Source organism: Mus caroli, unplaced genomic scaffold (assembly GCF_978045245.1).
Source record: "Mus caroli unplaced genomic scaffold, Mus_caroli_1 scaffold_14, whole genome shotgun sequence".
NCBI classification, from domain to species: Eukaryota; Metazoa; Chordata; class Mammalia; order Rodentia; family Muridae; genus Mus; species Mus caroli.
In genome coordinates, this window is record NW_028227269.1 from 10,530,977 (window position 1) to 10,552,191 (window position 21,215).

General features: G+C 39.2%; 1 protein-coding gene across 4 annotated transcripts in view; it reads left to right on the plus strand.

Moving 5' to 3' along the window:
- The first annotated feature begins 810 nt into the window (after positions 1-810).
- Nbas (NBAS subunit of NRZ tethering complex) overlaps positions 811-21,215 on the plus strand; it is a 301,235-nt gene continuing 280,830 nt past the window's right edge. For all 4 annotated transcript variants that reach the window (XM_029484416.1, XM_021178925.2, XM_029484417.1 and 1 more), the window contains exons 1-8: positions 811-938; positions 2,815-2,869; positions 4,324-4,360; positions 5,479-5,556; positions 5,878-5,925; positions 11,031-11,074; positions 17,222-17,355; positions 20,046-20,179. In XM_029484416.1, coding sequence (XP_029340276.1) covers positions 825-938; positions 2,815-2,869; positions 4,324-4,360; positions 5,479-5,556; positions 5,878-5,925; positions 11,031-11,074; positions 17,222-17,355; positions 20,046-20,179 — 644 coding nt within the window. In that variant the 5' untranslated portion in view covers positions 811-824. The remainder of the gene's footprint in view (positions 939-2,814; positions 2,870-4,323; positions 4,361-5,478; positions 5,557-5,877; positions 5,926-11,030; positions 11,075-17,221; positions 17,356-20,045; positions 20,180-21,215) is intronic.

Sequence of the window (21,215 nt, forward strand, 5' to 3'; positions counted from 1 at the left end):
AAGACAGGCATATGCTGAATGAATGAATGAATGCATGAATGAATGAATAAACGAGCAAGCAAATGAGGTAAGTTTCCCCTCTAGGGAATCCTCAAGCTGCCCTATCTTTATTGTCCTCCACACCCTTTCTCAGCTTGGCCTCTCTATTCACCCTGTCTGTTATTGCAACTTAATCTTCCTATGTCTTGTGTACCTCCTAACTGAAATATTCTCTCCTGACTTCCAGTGAACCCAATTCCTACCTGTAGTTGAAGGCACATCTCTGTACTCTGAGCACTGGGGAGGCTCAGGCAGGAGGACTGGGTCTGAGGCTAGTCCATGTTGTATGGTGATTTTTAGGACATCCTCTCTTACACAGCTGACAAGTTCTGCTTGTTACAGGGTGTCTTCATCAGCCTCACTGTTTTTTTCTAGGTGCCTAAAACACCCTTCCTGTGAACTGAATAACCCCTTGGTGCATTTAAAGTCCACTGTCTGAACACGTTCTGTGTTTGCGGAAGAATCTGTACATGAACACCAGCACTCTGAGAGGTTCTTGCAGCTTCGTAGAAGCTGACTGGGTAAGAAAAGTTCAGTGACTTGACTCATTTCAGGCACAAATGAGCAAAAAGTTGGACCAGGGTCCAAATATCTCAGACAAGACAAGGCCAGTCTTAGACCCACAGATCTGTCAAGTTTAGCATTCCCTTTCTGTCAATTTTAGCATTCCCTTTCCGCACTTAATTCATTTTACTCTGCCAATCACCAGCGGCCGCGTCCGGGAAAGTTTGACCCGCGCGAGTCCCCGTAGTGCCCCTCCCTCCACCACTCTGTTCCCGGCCAACATGGCGGCCCCCGAGTCAGCGCCGGCTTTGAGTCCCGGCTCTGCGGACGAGGAGGAGACGATTCTCTATGACTTGCTGGTCAACACCGAATGGCCACCTGAGACAGAAGTGCAGGTGAGCCGGGCTCTCTTTTTAAGGCTGTAGACATGGCGCGGGCGCGGGGCGTGTAGAGCCACGTCGAGGTGCCACGCTGTGCAAGTGGAGCGGGGATAGCAGCTGTGTTGTCTCCTGGCAACGGCGGGGCTGCCGGGTCCAGGGCTCGCTGAAGGGTGTCTATAGTCAGCCTTGGCTCCGAATTCGACTGTGTATCCCCACTCAGGCTGTCACCCTCTCGACAGGTCACAGTGTCACTCTTCTTCCCTAGGTCCTTGTCATATCCGGACTTGCCTTGTAATCTTGTTACCTGTGGCGGGAGAATTTCGCAGGACTCTATCGTCCTTTAAAAGTCTCAGTAATACGCATTTACTAGTGTGTGTGTGTGTGTCTGTCTGTCTCTCTCTGTCTCTCTCTCTTTGTGTGTGACACACACACACACACACACACACACACACACACTCAGACCCCAGATATGGTGCAGGCTGCTGGGCATTCAGAGACAGTGTTTTCATGGAACTTGCAGTGTGGAGGAGAGATAGCCAATCCAGTGAACGTTTCTCATTACCAAGCCAGAAGTGCTGGCTGAGTAGAATGCCAAGGGAGTGGAGAGAAAGAAGCAGCGGTTCTCCAATTCTGCTGGAGACAAAATTGTGGTGTTTGCCAACTTATGGACCCTTACTAGTTTCCTTCGGGTCATAGGGTGAAAGCAGGAGTCCAAGGCCCATTTACTTGACATACACGTATCAAGTGCCTGGCATGCCCCTGTGTTAGGCCCTGAGGAAGCAGCATGGCTAGGAAGAACCTTTATTAACGACTCTTGAATCTGGCCCACTGAGCTCCTTTACCTTGCCTTCTGGGTATTTATTCTACTTGTCTTCAATTAGGTCTTGTAATGGCAAAAATCTGCATATTTGTTATTCGTTTCGGTTTCTAGTGAGTGACGTGGACATTTTGTAGATGATGAAATTGAGAGGCTGCTGCTGCCTTTAAGTTGGATAAAGATATCTAGCATTTCAGAAATGTCCGTAATACTGTCTCAGAATGCTTAGCACTATATGCTGATTAAAAAAAAAAAAAACAACAACAACACGGAGTCAACTTATATTGAAACCTCGTTGTCCTCTGCCTTCTCTTATCTGTCTTCTTTATTGATTTCTACATCTGTTTCCTACAGCTGCTGCCCTATAAGCTCTGCCTGGGATCAACTTTATATCCCTCCACTGTGCCAAATTGTCCCCTGATGATTCCTTCATGTTTGTTAAGCGAGCGTCCTAGGGAGTAACGTATCTGTTCTTACTGATTACTTATTCATTTTATTCTTGGTAGAACTTGAAAGCACTCTACTCACTGTATTTGTTATTCTTTATTCTACAGACAGTGCCATTCAGTTTACGTTTGTGGACTCTAATTACTGTAGTAGTTACATATCTGTGTTTTGTTAATAACATCGTCTCCATGGATACACAATAGGTAATCACTTTTCCTCTTAGTGAAATCTGTTTTAGGTCTCTGTGCCTGCCCTATAGACTGCATTGACTGGGCAATTAGTATTGTCTTTGTTCAAACCCAGGCCCCTGAACGTCATAGGCAAGTTCTCTACCATTTAGACACAGCTCAGCTCTGCCCCTGTGGTTCCTTGTCTTTTCATTGGTGTTTTGATTTGGAAACTGTTTCTAACCTCACCTTGGTGTTCTTCCTGACATGGATCTATAAACATAATTCTCACTCTTATTGCTACTACACACAGTCCATATTGCAACCTGTAAGAAGTTTTAAAATACTGATGCTGGTATTCAATGCTCTGGATATAAGTAGAGAAGTATAAATTTAAATGTTTCAAGTATTATAAAATTCTCAACTGTAAGTTTTTATTTATTTATTTATTTTATTTTAGCCCAGAGGCAACCGAAAGCACGGTGCATCATTCATCATCACAAAAGCAATCAGAGGTAAAGAGGCCTTGCATTTTATGTATTATATAGTTTGTGGACAGGTTTTTCTCCTTTCACAACTATGCACTTTACCTATGAACCAGGAGGAGTCTGAAAAAGAGTTAAGCATCAGCCTTATTGAACCACGAGGACTTTATAATATTAATTAACAGATTGATATAGTTCTTCTAAGCTGACAAGTTAAGTGTTGTTTTACATTTATTTATTACATATTATATGTATGTATGTGTGTGTGTGCCTAAGTACATGCATGCGTGTGTACCAAATGTGTGCCGGAACCCATGGAGATCTGAAGAGATGTAGAATCGCATGGAGCTGAAGTTACAGGTGTTTGTGAGCCATCATGAGTGTGCTGGGAACCGAACCTAGGTCCTGTGCAAGGGCAGCCAGTGCTCCTCAGCCCTGAGGCAGCTCTCCAGCCCTCGGCTGTAATGGTTAGCTGTGGGGACTTGGCCACAGTTTTCTTTGGGAATGTGACTACCTGCCTTCAGGCCTTGAAGGCCGTCCTCATGCTGCATCTGAGTTCCTTATGAAGAGAAAATTCAACTTAAAGAAATAGAAAATTTGTGGCTAGCTGTGATTTTATATAAGTTCTAATGTATTCGATTTTTATAATCATAAATGAAGTCTTGGTTTATTTAGAAAAAATATATAACTGATCAAAATAATTGTAGAAAAAATTGAAAGTATAAACATCGACATATTTTAATAGAATTTTCTTTATTTTGCAACTTAGAGATGATGTTCTTCAGACTTTTCTCCCTTGGTGTATGCCTAGCTGCGTGCATGGAAGTGTGTGTGTGTGTGTGTGTGTGTGTATAAGAGAGTGCAGAAGAGAGAAAGAGAGAGAGAGAGAGAGAGAGAGAGAGAGAGAGAGAGAGAGAGAGAGAGAGAGAAGAAAAAGGAGGAGGAGGAGGAGAGTGTGTGAGAGTGTGATGATGTAAAACAGTTTTAAACCCTTTTAAAATTGGCTTTTCACAGACTTCTCCAGTTATTGCTTATATAGTTGCTACAATGTTCAAATTAATATCTTGATTTATATTTTGTATAGTTTTATTTTAAAGGGCAATTTACTATAATTTCTAGTAATGGCTTGATTTAACATCTCAAAACATTTTAAAATTTTGTAGTTGGGAAATATTTTAGTGTTTCAAAAACCATAAACTTGGATTTTGTTTTGTTTTGTTTTTTGAGACAGGGTTTTTCTGTGTAACCCTGGCTGTCCTGGAACTCACTCTGTAGACCAGGCTGGCCTCAAACTCAGAAATCCTCCTATCCCTGCCTCCCAAGTGCTGGATTTAAAGGCATGTGCCACCACTGCCTGGCAAACTTAGATTTTAATATAAAAAGTTATCTGATCTTGTAAAAGTTATAGTATATATTAGGTTGGCTTTATTTTATAAGTTGTTTACAAATAACTGTTAAAGGACAAGTGTTTCTTTTTATTCCAGATCATCTGTTATTTTTTCGTCAGTACATCTGGTACAGGTGAGCCTTCAATTCTTACAAAGATTACTGTCTTCTGATTATTTAAGGGTTTTAATATCTGATTCTGGTGGAGATGTTGACATCCAGGCAAACCTGGTTTTTAGATTAGGATTTCAAGGATTTGGTGTAAGCTGATGCCACACACCCCAGTACACTTGCTAGTTCTTGTTCCCTTACTCAATACTGATCATCTCCTGATGACCCCTGATTCCTCTGACGTGGGCTCAACTGCCTAGGAAATGCCCGTATGTTGGATCCGTGTGTTGTATGTGTCTTAACAATAAGAACAGTTGTATTCTTATTGTTACATCAGCTATGGTCAGTGGTTGAGTTGCTGTGTGTTAGTTCTTCAGATTTTGCTTGTTGCATGCTTTTGAATTCTTTGAGTGTTGTTATGTTCAGCTGTGGTGCGATTCTCAGCTCTAAAGAGGGTGATGATATAAAACACTTTTTAAACCTGGTTTAAAATGTGCTTTTCACAGACTTCTCCAGTAATTGCTTATATAGTTGCTACAATGTTCAAATTAATATCTCAACTTATATTTTGTGCAAATAGTTTTATTTGTACAGGGAAATAAGTAGTCTAATAAAGTGATAAAATTCTGCATTTGGCAGTGTTTGTAGTAGCTCTTTGCTAACCTTAAACTTAACAATTCTGGAGATAAGATAGTCCTACTATAGAGACCTTTGATCTCCTCTAGAACTACTTGCTCAGTGGGTTTTTTTTTTTTGTTGTTGTTGTTAGTTTTTTATTTAGTTCTTTTTTAGTCTGTATATGTGCACATTTTTTTTTGTGCACATATGTTTATATACGTATATGTGTGTGTGTGCACATGTGTTTGTTGTTATTTCTGATTATGTACAGTTTAATAGGGAAGAGATGAATGAGGAAATTGGCTACGTTGGTCAGTGTATGGGCTGTTAGTACACCATGGGGTGTTTATCCCAAACACCTCATTACAATTTCAGATGTCAAGTTAGTAGCTTTGGATTTAGGTTACTAATGTTCAAAATTTATATCCTAGTATCAAACCTTCTCTCTATAGATGTAGTTATTACTTTCTTCCATATGATTTTCGTAGTTCAGTTTTAAGCTAACTGTTATGTTGTGGTTTCAGCCCTGCTCCGTTTTTGCTTCCTGATGGACTGGTTCGCTTGGTCAATAAACAGATAAACTGGCATTTGGTACTTGCAAAGTAAGTATGTGTAAAATCCATTTAAAACTCTTCTAACTGCATTTTTGTCTAAATTACAACACAGACATGGATTTTGGGGGTCCTTGTAGCTTTCATTCTTGATCTTTATTAAATTTCCTTTGTTACATATGGCCATTGTTTGAACATAGGGATTTAAGTTATATTAAGTCATTTTCTATGATTTTATACCTGCATATTAATTTAATTGTCAAACCAGAAGGCAGATAATGAAAGCAGAACTTAAAAAACCTGTTTGTGTTGTAATTGTGTGCATGCTGAAGACTCAAGCACTCAGGGTTTCTTTCCTTGTCTCCCATGCAGCAATGGCAAGCTTCTGGCTGCTGTCCAGGATCAGTGTGTGGAGATCAGGTAAGGTTAATGTGTCCCTATGCATGGAAGATGTCTTGACAAAAACAGACTACTACTTATACATAGGAATAAGACTTGAAATATTTTCCAAAGTGGTGTATTTGAAGGAATTTTTCTACAAGTTAACTTTGTAAAGTGTTGATTGTTAACTTAGAGGCGATGCTCCCTCAGAGTGGTTTGCTCATCTTTGTGCTTTTCTGTTTACTCTGCTTACGCCTGAGAAATGATTTTTTTTTAATGAAATGAAGATAATATTCTAGAAGTCTGGAACTAACTTGTTTGACTAGTTACTGCTGGTGGGTCAACTGTTTAGAGCAATGTCAGGTATCTCAAGATATAAAACAAAGCCAGACAGCTTTGCAATAATGGCACAAATGTGTCAATCAATGGTTATAGGTCTGTGAAAGACCAAGGTGGCATGATTACTGGACATCTGTTGGTGACATTCAATGATTTATTCTCATCTAAAATACACCTCTAGGGGCTGGACACATGGCTCAGTGGTTAAGAACACTTCTTGTTCCTGTAGACGACCTGGGTTCTCTTCCCAGGACCTGCCTGGAGGCTTACTGCGTCCTGTAACTTCAGTTCTAGGGAATCTGATGCCCCTTCTGGCCTCCATCTGTACGTGTATGCACATGGTGCACATGAACTCACTCTGGCATCCACGTAAATAAAGACAAAACTCAGAAGTAATTGCAATGTTGTGAAGTTTGCATCAACACACTAAATATTCTAATACTGAGGGTCTCTCTCCCTTTTCTTAGGCAAAGCTTACCTATTGATTGTCAAAATATAAGTGGAGGGCTTGGGTGATGGCTGAGCAGATAGATAGCTTGCTGTGCAATCTAGAGGAGTGGAGTTTGGATTCCTGGAACCCATGTAAAAAACTGTATAGTCACAGAGTTCTGCTTGGAATTCCAGTTCCTGCGGTAGACAGAAATGGGATCCCCACAGCAAGCTGGTTAACCATATCGACAATGTAAGCTCTGGTCTGAACAAGAGACCCTGGTGCAGCATGTAAGGCAGAGGCTGATAAGGAAGATATTTGTTGTCAGTTGTAGGTCTGCACATGCACATGTGTATACCTAAACATATGTGGATGTGGATGCATGCAGGCATTTACACCATGCACAAACAAGAGAAAAGTTAAGGGCAAGAGGTTTAAAGATTCTTAGATACTAATGGAAATGTTTTTCTGCTGCTCCATTGTTCTTGACTACAGCAGTACTGGTACCTACTCTGTTGCTATCACACTGGTCTTAGTTTTCTGCTGGTCTAGTTATTCTTCCCATGTGTCTAAGCAGTACTGGATTATCTCAGCCTTTGGTCTTTTCTCTATCAGACATTGGCTTCATGTGGGGAGATTTTCTGAGTCCACCCAAGCCACCAAGAAAATGATGGTAGTCTTCCCACACTAAGTAATTTAACCCAATGTGGCTATATGAATCCTTCTGTGTTACTGTTTTTTTTTTTTTTTAATGACTTCTTTAAGAATTTTTTTTGGCAGTGTTTAAATTTGTATTTTTTGCAGGGATTGATAGAACTCATTTGTTTCAGATTTGTGAGTGTGCTTTGAGAAACAAGCGTTTAGTATGTGCCTTACTTACACACAGCAGTCAGAAGACAACATTCACTTTCCCAGGGAAAGAGAAGACGGATGAAGTGATTGTGGTATATCAGTCAGGGCATGGTGTGTGATCAAGGTACTGAGGTATGGGATGTAGAGCTTGACTCAAGCTCCATGGAACTTATTAATACAAGTTTTTGATGAAAGAATAATTGCAAAAGCTTTGTGTACACAAACTTTGGTCTGCAAATAGCTCCACCAGGAAGCCTTTGAGAGCACACTGTGTATGGAATGCCTCCCACCACAACACCTGTAACATTGAGAACCCTTACTGTTATTCTTGGTAAGTTAATGCCATGGCTGGGTGTATTCCTGGTAACTCACAGAGTCCGGGCAGGTCTGAGAGGTTGTGCAGATCATCCTGGACTTTAAAAATGAGGAGCTGGCACATGTGGTTAAATGCCCTGTACAAGAATTCAAGATCTGTTCTTCTCCCCTCAGGTTTTGAGTTCTGTGTTTTAGCCATGCTGTGGTTTGGTATAGATGCGGTTCATCCCTCTTATACCTTTAGCACTTCTGTTTTTTATGACTCCACCATGTGCCATCTACCAGGAGTATAGAGTGAATGAGAGTCTGCAGCTCTGATTGTATTGTGTTTTCTTTATAATTAGGGATAGTCTCTTTTTCTCAGTATGATATATTTCTACAAATATTGGTCTGGTGATGTAGCTCAATCAATTCCCCTCAAAAAACATCACTCTCCACTTGTCTATTTCCATGAACTAATACAAATTAATAGTCTACACGTAATGAATAAATGTGGTCTTTGCCTGAGGAATATGAAGAACAGATAGTAAGAGGGAATTATGGGGATGTAGCATTGCTCAAAGCTGGTATTCTGTTGCTTTTGTTGAATGAATATAAGCACGTGTATTGACTTTGCAGTAACCAAAAAGGAATTGTTTCCCAGTAAGTGAGGAATGATCAGCAATGAAAAAAGGCAAAGTAAATTCCCCAAAGTAAACTCTGTCAGCAGCGATTGTTCTGGAAGTTTTGTTTGAGATAGGATCTCCAGCTGGCCTAGAATTTGTAATCCTTTTGCTTGGATAACAGATGTGTGCCACTATATTGGGCTGTTCTTTAATTTTAAAGACACTTGCTTTTTTTGTTCCACTTGCATTCTGTCTACAATAGTGAAGAACATTTATGTTTTAATTACTTTAAACATTGCAAGACAGACTACCTAATGGGACCAACTTAGGTTCAAAGAGTTTATTCTGGCTCATAGTTCCAAGGAGATGCAGTCTATCATAGTGGGAAAGTCATGATGGGAGGAGCATGAGGCTGCCTGGTCTTATGGCATCAGTAGTCATGAATCATCGAGAGAACAGAAAGTGGGTTGGGCTATATTATATAACATCCAGGCCTTCCTGCAGTGACTAACTTCCTTTAGTTAACGTCCACCTCCTAAAGGTTCTACAACGTTTTCAGACACAGCTACTAACTGAGGACTAAATGGTAAAACACATGGACATGTAGGGGCCATTTCCTATTTAAACCACGAGGTACAATGTAAGATTGTCTCAGTAGTGATTGTAGTAATGCTGAGTAGGTGTTTCAAGTGTGGGAGTTGTTTCTAGTATCATAGGTCATTATTTGTTGTTAGGAAGCAGTTAAAATGGGGAATGGTTACTGAGAAAAGAGACATGAAGAGCTGAAGCAGTTGAGTTTTTAAGAGGTAGGCCCCCTTTTCGAAATAATACTTGGGATGCAGTTTTCCAGTGTTGTGTTAAATGCTGTCAATCATTTAGGATGCTGTCCTTAACTTGCCTGTGCTAGGGGCTGACTTTGGATAAAATAACAATTTGTGAATTACTCTTTAATTGGTAATTTGCCAGCAGCTACAAATTATAATTGGTTAATGTTTCCTTATTTCTTAAATAGTGAAGTAATAATTCCATATGGTTGTGGGTTGTTGTTTATATGGGGACTAATTAGAAGTTGTGAAAGAACCCAGCAAAGACACAAAGAGACTCTTATAAAGACATTTGTAAATATTCCCACCCTAGAGTTTGCTTAACTAAAGTGAACGATGGATGATGTTTTAGGAAAACCATTGTTTCTGTTGGCTTTCCTCTTCCCTAGCACAATAGCAGCACTCCTTACCATCACATTAAGGATGAAAGCAATGCACAGTCAGTGTTTTCTCTACGTGGTGTGAGGTGCTGTCATCCCATTTTATTTAAAGGGAAGGGCAACAGTAACCCTTTGTCTCAGTCACAGAGATTGAGCTGGAGTCAGGTCACTTTTGTTTCAGAGTGAGTTCTTTTTGCCTCATTCCATGTGGGAGCTGATCAGTGTCTTGTCTTAGATATTTATTTCTGTATTTATGTCTGTAGTCATAACAGCATTTGAAAATAGCTAAAATATTAAAAGTTTTGTAAACTATTTAAAAAACAATGCTTAATAGACCCTTTAGAAATAATAGAAAATACAGTTAGTTCAATAGAAAGAAAGAATTAGAAACTTGTTTGACTCTTCAACTATTTTACTGTTAATATTTTGACACACCTTCTTTAGTACTTCTCTCTCTCTCCCTCTCTCTCTCTGATTAGATAATATTGTTTATTCTATTTGACACCAATTTCCAAAATACTCTTGTGATTTGTAAATTTAATTTACGTTTTAAAATTTATGTTACTTTTTCCCCCTAAGTAACCCTTGAAATTAATCTAATATGAAATCATTTCATGTCATGTATGATAATTGCATAATATTTCATTAGATGTGCACAGCAAAACTTAACAAATTTCTTTATACTTGATGTGTTTTTCTTCTTTATAAGTTAGATTGTATTGGTTTCCTTGATACCTATATAAATCTAATTATTTCCTGGGAATAACTTTGTAGAAGTGAAATTTCTAGGTCAAATCCTATAGATATTAAAGTTTTAGGTAAATGTTATTAAATTATGTTCTAGAAAGTTCACCAGTTTTTGTTTTGCATACAGTTTGTTCTAATTATACTACAATGCCATGTATTTCAAGATTACAGATTATATACAGGTCACTGGTTCATGTATTATAACCTATTTATGTTTGTGATTTATTAAAGTATACATCCTATACCTCTCTTTTTCTGTGTGATAGAGTTTGTAATATGGTGTGGATTAGTGGTTCTTAATGGTATCAATGTGGGGAGGTTTAATTAATAGTCTTACTTGGGTTCTGTTCTTGATTTACTAAGTCAGATTCTTGGGCCTTTGGTACAGGCATTCCTGCTATATCATAAGACAGTGCTTAAGCACACTTGTGTTGGAGCTCTCTGCTCCTGCCCTAGTCCCATTTCTGTAATGAGAAGATTGCTGTTAATGAGAGAATCCATTTGAGACACTAAACCACCATCTATGTGACAGAGGGATGACTTTCTGTAACTTCTAGGCATTGTCTAGACAACAGTATCTCAGGTGTTTCATAGAATCTCATATTGGTGTCCTTAGGTAAAACTATTGTTTTTATTTCTCATATATTTGTAGGTCTGCAAAAGATGATTTTACATCAATTATTGGGAAATGTCAAGGTAAGAGTTTCCAAAATTTTGACATATGAAAAAATATCAATTAGTAATGGTTTACAATGTTCCTGTCAAGTGCAAATAGATATTCCAAAAGAGTTTACTAGTAGAATTATTTTTATGACTATATTAAACTTACTTAAATTATAATTATTCAATCTTTAATCTTCTTTAAATATTTTGCTTTGATATATATGTTTTAGGACTTAAAACATATATAAATTAAGTTAAATTGTGTTTTAAAATATTCAAGACTTTTTTTCTGAAAGAGTAATTTGTAAGTGTAATCTTCTATTTTGGAATCAGTGCAGAGATAAATATTTAGTTATAAGTTCAGAGTTCTTCAACAAAAACTAGTAAAAAAGGATGTGCTTTCATCTTTCTTTACTAATACTTATAAGTTTAAGATTAGATATTTTATTTAATTGTCAGAAAGCTAATGGGAGTCTCTGGCCTCATTTGTATTATTGGTAATATGCATATAATTTTAAAATATTAAATTATAGAGAAATTATGTGAGTTAGTACACCTTAACATGATGGTGCATGATAGCTCCTTAGAACATGTGAAACAGTAACTATTAGGTACTGCGACTCTACCTAAAATTTGTCAGTGATTGTCCATGGCTGTGGAACTGAGTTCTTATTTTGTAACTCAGGATTCAGGATCATCTTAGCTTACCCATCTGTCTTAGTCAGGGTTCTAAAGCTATGATGCGACACCAAGACGAAAGCAAGCTGGAGAGGAAAGGGTTCATTCGGCTTACAGTTACACACTGTTCATTATCAGAGGAAGTCGGGACAGGAGCTCAAACAGGGCAGGAACCTGGAGTCAGCAGTTGATGCAGAGGCTATGGAGTGGGGTGCTGCTTACCGGCTTGTTTCCCACGGCTTGCTCAGCCTGTTTTCTTATAGAACCCAGAACCACCAGCCCAGGGATGGTTCCATACAATGATCACTAATTAGGAGAATGGCTGCAGGCTTACTGCAGCCTGATTTTAGGGAGTGGTTTCTTAACTAAGTCTTTGACTTTGCGTCGGGCCTCCTTCCCTTGGTATAGTTTCTTCTGACAGAAAGCTTCTGCTTTTGCCTTGCATTAATTTAACTATTCCTGCCTTTGTGAGGTCAGATAGGAGCTCTTTCTGCAGACCTTTCCTCTGAATCCTCTTCCCTACCATTTGTGAATATCCATGATTCTCTGATACTACAAAACTTAACCCTGATTTTCCTTTCTTAATAGTTGTTTTTTCTGTTTCCCAGTTTAGATTATGTGGTTTTTCTAATTGTGTGACAAAATATTTGACCAAAAGTACTTAAGGAAGAAAGGATTTATTGGCATAGATTTTACAGTCAATCATGGAGGCAGGACTGTATGATTGGCTAAATAGTTGGGAATCACAGAAGAGATTGGGAGCAGGGTGGGGTTATAAAAACTCAAGGCCCACCCCCGCACTGAGCCACTTCCCTTAGTAAGACTCCACTTTTAAAAACATACGACTTCTCAAGTAGTACTACCACCTGGGACCAAATGTTCAAAGACAGGACTGGGTGGGGAATATTTCCCACTCAGTCATAACAGATTGTACATTCTTTGAAGGCAGGGCTCTTCTACATGGTAGTTACATACATGTCTAGTGCCCATCATGTTTCCCACACATGGTTTTCACAGATTTTGACTCTGTTAAGTTGGTAATGATATGTGGAAGCTAGTGAAATGATTTTTATGAACAAATGTGTGTTTGTCTATTGGCTGATTTTGGAAACGTCTGAGAATAAATGTTTATTTGTTTGGTATACTATAGTACATATACACATTTTTGAGTAATTATCAGTTATGCTTTGTATTCCTGTTGTGTACTGTGTATACAAACCACAGCAGGACCTTGTGTATTGATAAGCCTTTTCTATGGAGTAGTCTTTCCAAGATAATAAGGCAAAACAGTGTTTAAATGTAGACTATAAAGTTGGATCTCAAATATTCCCTGCATTTACTTCATGTAGTATGCTGAACAGTAGTTGCTATGTTAGGTCATATATTAGGTCACGAAGCCTCCAGAAGAATCGTGTGGGCTGTTGAATTGCATATTCATTAGTTCAGCCTTCTCACCTGCTGAAGGTGTAGGAAGTCTGAGATAGGGCTTCTTCTGAGCATGCTCAGTGTTGGAGTGATCCTGATATATAGGGAGGATCCTTTTGAGTATTGGCATTAGGTACCTGCTCTTAGCTACTAAGTAACCTGAAAAGCCACAAGTTAACATGAAAATGGAAAGTTGAACTATTCTGTATTTCATACAAATTATGTTTATTAAGAGTTTTTTAGTATGTACTGTTAATGTGGCAGTCTAGATGAGATAATGCGGTGAGGACTAATGCTTTATTTTGCTGGCTTATGGATGTGGGGATTTATGACCTGAATGCTGCATTAATGGCTTCTCTCTATTTTGTATAATGCAAGGCAATGATCATTTGCTTACTATTTGACTCATCTTTATGGGACTCACTCCCATATGCCAAATGATATTTCATGTGTGCGCCCAGAGAAGGAGAGCCAGATTATTGTTAATGCATTTTTGAGACTACATATTGCAGAGTCTGTAAACTGAAATAGGAGCTATTTGGTTCCACGTTGATATTTTTCAATTATTGTTTTATAAAAGATAGGCCATTTGAGAATATTTGAAATGTGGGTTGGAAGTTGTTTGGCTCTGCTTGCTAGACCATTAATTCAGCCTTCCTTTTTTTTTTTTTTTTTTTTGTCCTAAAAGTAGCAGATGGGGTTAGACTTTTCAAAGAGCTTCTATGTTTAGTGTTTCATTTTCTGGCTAATTGTAATAATGCCGAGAGGGTGCCCACTGGCCTTCAAGTTCAGGATGTGCAGGTTGACAGCCCCTGGTTGCCTCTGACTTCCCAAAGCCTCATCAGCTTACTGTCAGATGCCATGAAAGAGTGAGTTTTAAATGTATGTCTCAACATGAAGAATAAGAAATCATAAACTATTTGAAATGCCCAGATTTTGAAATGAAATACCCAGTTTTCAAAGTGTGAGTCTACTGTCTCAGATTATCCAACATCCCTTCTCTCCTTTTCTTTTTGAATTTTTGTTTGTTTGTTTGTTTTTTGCTTTTTTGAGACAGAGTTTCTCTGTGTAGCCCTGGCTATCCTGGAACTCACTTTGCAGACCAGGCTGGCCTCAAACTCAGAAATTCGCCTGCCTCTGCCTCCAGAGTGCTGGGATTAAAGGTGTGCGCCACCACACCCAGATTCTTTTTGTATTTTTATGAAAACATTTTTTCATTGAAAGTGTAATACACATTCTCAGTAGCAAGCAGGGATGAACAAAAATAGACATAACCCATCTCAGTCAGGAGACAGCAGTGCTCCCCTTTACCCATGTCAGTCAAGAGACAGACAGTAGTGCTCATCTTTACCCATCTCAGTCAGGAGACAGACAGTAGTGCTCATCTTTACCCATGTCAGTCAAGAGACAGCAGTGCTCCTCTTTACCCATCTCAGTCAAGAGACAGACAGTAGTGCTCCTCTTTACCCATCTCAGTCAAGAGACAGACAGCAGTGCTCCTCTTTACCCATGTCAGTCAAGAGACAGACAGTAGTGCTCCTCTTTACCCATCTCAGTCAGGAGACAGCAGTGCTCCCCTTTACCCATGTCAGTCAAGAGACAGACAGTAGTGCTCCTCTTTACCCATCTCAGTCAGGAGACAGCAGTGCTCCCCTTTACCCATGTCAGTCAAGAGACAGACAGTAGTGCTCCTCTTTACCCATCTCAGTCAGGAGACAGCAGTGCTCCCCTTTACCCATGTCAGTCAAGAGACAGACAGTAGTGCTCATCTTTACCCATCTCAGTCAGGAGACAGCAGTGCTCCCCTTTACCCATGTCAGTCAAGAGACAGACAGTAGTGCTCATCTTTACCCATCTCAGTCAAGACACAGTAGTGCTCATCTTTACCCATCTCAGTCAAGACACAGTAGTGTTCCCCTTTACCCATCTCAGTCAAGACACAGTAGTGCTCATCTTTACCCAGAGCAGAATGTGCTTTACACAGTAAACTGCAATGGAATCCTCTGCTGCTGCTGAGTGATGGCTATGAACACCTGCAGGCTGACGTTTAAGCAAACGTCCCCAAGTTGCCTTCTTAACCTGTTTTTCATGGTAGATAACTTCCAGGGTATTTAGACTCAGGTCTTAAAATTACCAAGACAACCCTAAACATCCCTATAAAATTGATCTAAATAGCAAACAACGCAATATTATATTTGATTCCCTCCAAATCAAGGCACTTTTTAGCACTTAGTTTAGACATAGGCATCAAAATATTGTACCTATCCATGAGGGATAACGGGTATGTAGTGCACGCCTTTAATCCCAGCAGCACTCGGGAGGCAGAGGCAGGCGGATTTCTGAGTTCGAGGCCAGCCTGGTCTACAAAGTGAGTTCCAGGACAGCCAGAACTATACAGAGAAACCCTGACTCAAAAAAAAAAAAAAAACAAAAAAAAACCCAAAAAAACAAAACAACAAACCAAAACAAAAAACCCCAAAAAGGGGGGGGGTAGGATCAGTTGATTAACACACGTTCTGTTTCTTGTTGTAAATAATAGCATAACAAATCCAGGTACATAGGTGTCTCTTACACATGCTGTTCTCATATGCTTTGGAAATCATTTCTGGGTTATATGGAAGTTTTATTTGTAATTTTAAAATTGATTTGCATATGGTTTTATTAGAATTATTAAGGTATTTATTATCAAAATCTTAAAATATGATTAGGAATAGCTCTTGATTCATCTACCTCAATATATTTCCCTCTTTCACTTCTTAGGTTGTATATCCATGGAATATATACTATCAGTACATAAAGGATTTTAGTTTTACTTGTAGTATTTTGCATTTTTAGAGGAGCTGAACTCAGTAGATTGGAATAATTACTATTTTACCAACTCTGTAGGCTGATGTTACTTAAACTTTTTCTATTTGTAATTCCTGTTTGTCTGAGAAAATTTTACGTGAACCCAGGAATATAGGTATACATACTAGGTCTAAAAATAAAATGCTCATTGATTTATTATCAATAAATATATGAAGATGTCTATGTTTCCTTTATATTGAAGATGAAAGCAAACCTTCCCACTCCCGAGATAGATGTACTTGCCTATGTGCTACTCCAGGATGCCACGCATCTTTAGTGCTTTGCAGAGTTTGACCGATAGTTTGACTTTGTAGTCATCACTGCGAGATTGTGCTTCACATAAGTACATAGTATACAGTGGCCGAAGGATGCTTACGACCATTTAGAAATTGTGGGAAGTTGTGTCCTAAGTCTAAACTAAAATTCTTTGAAGAATTTTTTAAGCTATCAACTCAAATAGCAATTTTAAAACCAAACATTCTAACACACTAAGATCCAAATATTTGATATATGCTGAGGAAGGATGGTGGGGAAATGCTAAAGGTCTTTGTTTTCTGTAAATAAAATTATATTTCTATAAGAGTAGAAAAATTTGTATGTATAACAAAGAGATTGTGGTTTACCACAGACAGTCGTTTTGAGTCTGAGGTGGATTTCAGTCAGTCATCCCTGCTGTTGTATGGTGTCATATGTCGTATATATGTAAAGTGCATGTGTTGTATGCTCAGAGCCTATGTTTCAGCCAGGTAGCAGAGTGTGGGTGAACGCTGCCAGGGGCACCTCAGATTCAGTATGTGTTTGATTTTGAATCAATTTTTGGTCATTGTGTGTTCAAAATATTTTTATCATTGTCAACTTTCTCTTGATTCCCATAGTTAGATTTGCAACCCCAAAATGGCAACTCACAATTTGAGTTCTGGGCTTTTGCTTATTCTTCACTTCATAAGTATTTTGAGTAACTTATCCCTGAGCTCTTGCTAGTCTAGGGCATGTGCAGCACCCATGGGTGCTCTAACAGCAGTTATCTGCTTTCTTTATGAAGTTATGGAGCCAGAGTTGGCCATGGTTTATGTCTTGAAGAAGGTTTCTAGGAGCTATTGTATTCACTGAAGCATTAGGTCGCTTTAGGAGATGAGGTACTTACTGCATATTTATGTTAGTTGTAGTCATTCAAACTGTTAGTGTCTTTATTATATATTGTTTAAAATACCTCTCTTCTTTTTGTTATAGTTCCAAAAGACCCAAAGCCCCAGTGGAGACGGGTAGCATGGAGTTATGACTGCACACTGCTGGCCTATGCCGAGAGCACAGGGACTGTAAGGGTGTTTGATCTTATGGGCAGCGAGCTCTTTGTCATTGCCCCGGTATGTGCGGACTTTAAATAATGAATTTCTGTGTGTGTGTGTGTGTGTGTGTGCACACGTGCGTGCGTGCTATGTATAATGTTGCAACGGATGAGTGTGAAGAGAGGTGAAATATAAGTATAAATGAGAATAATAAGCTATGTTCTTCTTTTTATTAGATACTTTCTTCATTTACATTTCAAATGCTATCCCAAAAGTCCCCTATATCCTCCCTCCACCCTGCTCCCCAACCCACCCATTCTTGCTTCCTGGCCCTGGCATTTCCCTGTACTGGGGCATACAATCTTTCAAGACCAAGGGCCTCTCCTCCCAGTGATGGCCGACTAGGCCATCCTCTGCTACGTATGCAGCTAGAGACACGAGCTCCAGGGGGTACTGGTTAGTTTATATTGTTGTTTCACGTATAGGGTTGCAGAACCCTTCAGCTCCTTGGGTACTTTCTCTAGCTCCTCCATTGGGGGCCCTGTGTTCCATCTTATAGATGACTGTGAGCATCCACTTCTGTGTTTGCCAGGCATTGGCATAGCCTCACAAGAGACGGCTATATCAGGGTCCTGTCAATAAACCATGTTCTTAGTATTTGACATCTAGTTAGGTAATTGTAGTTCTATAGTATGTATGTATGTATGCATGTATGTATGTATGTATGTATGTATGTGTGTATGTATTTATTTGTATTTGGAGTGCACTATGTAAGTGTAATCTACTTTGTAACAAGGAATGAGTTGAAATTAGTAAACTCTTAAGATCAAGCAAGTCTGAAACAAAAGTATTTACTGAGTCATAGTAGAGACTAGCCAGAAAAACAAAGGATCAGGACCTGGCAGAATCTCTCCCGTATGTTGGAGCAAGGCTAGGTACCAGCTAGAAACTGTCTCCTGGATTGGAGTGAGGAGCTCTTGTGGACTAAGCAGAAGGGAAGCACTGCTTATGGTGGGTCTGCACTGCTCTGGGATGGCTGGGTGGGAGGGCAGGAAGTAGGGAAGCTTAGGATGTGAGGACGGACCATCTGCAAGGAGAAGCAGTCATTGCTTATAGACTGACTGGCTAAACAGTCAAGTAACGTGACACATGGGCCTGTGGTTGGTCCTGATGGAATTTAAATCAGGGTTTTCGCATGAACTGTGTGTTGGTTTCATGTTCTGCCTTCTACTGCTATTCCTCTGTCTTCTGGCCCCCATAATTACATTGAGGACATCTCCATTTTTCTTTACTCATAGGATGGGTTGTTGCTCGGTTATACTGAGAGAAGAAATCAGTGGGCCATTGCAGCAGAAACCACTTACAAAGAAACTGGACGTAGGACAGGAACTAAAAGGGAGAACAGAGGAAAACTAATGGGACCAATCTAAGAAGTTAATGTTGAAAGTCAATGATATGGAAAATGATTTTCCTAAGACGTAACAAGAGGAAACATCGGAAAGAATGCCTCATACTGTAGAAGCTAAGGCTCAAATTACTGTTTAATAGGCTGGTGCTGTCCAGTAGGGCTATCATGAGAGCTATCTATATGGTTAAGTGTAATTTTACATCTCCAAGTAGATGTAGTGAGGAACAGGTGAAATTTATGGGTGATGTATTTTATTTAATTATAGTATATCCATCACATGATCATTTAAACTTGTAATCATTATTAAATGTTATGAGATGTTTTGGAGTTTTGCCTTGGTACGAAGTGTGAAATTTAGCATGTGTTTTGATATTTTCTTATTTGTAGACTCTCTTAGTTTGGATTAGGCTTGGATTGGATATTTATTGAATAATTCCATATCACGAAGATCTATTTAGAATGTTGGAGAAAAGCCTCCTTTCTCTCTCTGTTTTTCAATTTCTGTGGCCCTGTAAATTAATTTGACAAGAGATAGATTAATAAAAGGCAGACAATAGTAGTTGACACTGAGTTTTGCATTCATGGAGCTTTATAGAAAAGGGAAACCCAAGGAAGCAGCCTGGGCCAGGGGGTTATGCACTGTTTGCCCAGAGGCTTGCAGATGGGAGAAGTGACAACACAGATGGGAGGACTACACAGATGGGAGGAGTGACACACAGGGACGTGGATGGGCTGCTGTTCACTGTGGGAAAGTGACGTGGCAACATATAAAGCACAGACTGATCTTCAGAGGCTCACAGACTGTGCCTCTTTTTCCTCTGCCTGCTACAGCGGGACACTATCACTGAAAGAAATTTGTGCCTCATTTTTAAGTAAGGAGAGACTGGAGAACCTTGCCATCTGGTGACTCTCATTTGGCTTTACCTTCTAAAATAGTCTTCGCGCCAAGATAGAGGATTCTGGCCACATTCTTGGTGAAATATTGTTATGTGTCCCTGCAGAGGTGCTTAGCCATGGGGATTTCCATCTGCGTGGTTGCATGCACAGTTGCTTGATGGAAAGGCTGACACCGAGTGCTGTGCTTCTCCCTTTACGTTGCCGAGTGGGCACATGGAAAGTGCCTGAAGTCCTGTTAGCATAGGCTGGGCAGTGGAGATTAGTATTTGAAAGAGGCAGAATGGTGACATTGCTTGCTTTCCTCTTTTCCTCTTTATTTTATAGAGAATTTGAATAGGAAAGTGAGCAGTTAGGAGCCTGGTCTAAACTTGGTGTCAGAGCCAGGATCTGGGATATTGATCAGTTAAGCATGTGCTAATTTATCTGCTGTCTCTATAATGACTTCATTTTCTCCTGTTTTCAGGCATCTGTCTTTGCTGGGGACTTAAGCTACGCCATTGCTGGGTTGGTATTTTTAGAATACAAAGCAAGTGCACAGTGGTCTGCAGAGCTCTTGGTCATCAATTACCGAGGAGAACTTAGAAGTTACCTTGTCAGGTAAAAATTCATTGGATTGCATTTTGATGTAATGTTTGTTTTTCTGATTTAGTGTCAGATACTGATTATTATTATTTTTTTATCATTTATGAGTAATTACAAGTATATTAGGCATGTTGAAAGAGTTGTGTAGTGAATACTCATACATTTGTGTTTGAATTCTCTGACTAGAAGGTCATTATATTTCATATGTCATATTTCTAGTCATCTATTCATCCCTCCAGCCAGCTATTAATCAGTTGTATCTTGTATTTCATAGTGTGTACAAAACATCAAATCCCTTTGAATACATATTATTGTGTTCATTATTTGGTCATAGTTTTTTTCTGAGATGATATACGCATATCGTAGGATTCACAGGTCTTATTTGTAGCTCCCTATGAGTTTGATAGGTGCCTTGGTTTGTACCATTCAGACCTCTGTCAAGAAATAGAACATCACCACTATTGCTAGAGAGCGTCCTCCTCCCTCTGCGCACATCTAACCCATGACAACTACCATTTTTAAAAGTTTTTATTTTTAATCATAAATGAGTTTTTCTTATTGAAATAGTTCACATCAATAGAATCATGTGGCATACAGTCTTTTGCTAAATGTATTTCATTGATTTAGCCTATTTTGAAATGTATCAGTTTTTTTGCATACCATTACTTTATTCCATCTTACCACTGATTCATGATTCATCTTTCATAAATTGCATAAAATGTATTTACACGTTGATACACAGATATATAATGGTTTGTTTATTAATTTGTTTATATAGACCTGTATGCAAACTGGATCATTTGTGACCATTACACAGATTGTACTATGGCCATTCTTACATAAGTCTTTATGGATAAACATTCTTATACTGAAAGACCCCCGTAGGGAGACCCTCACTCAAGTCTCGGGACCGTCGCGCACCCAGTAGGACACTGAGACCGGATCTTGTGATCACACGAGGAATTTTATTGAAAGCGAGACAGAACGAGACAGGACGAGAGCTCAGGCCAGCATGCTGGGGTCGAGACTCATGCTCCAGGCAGGAGTAGAG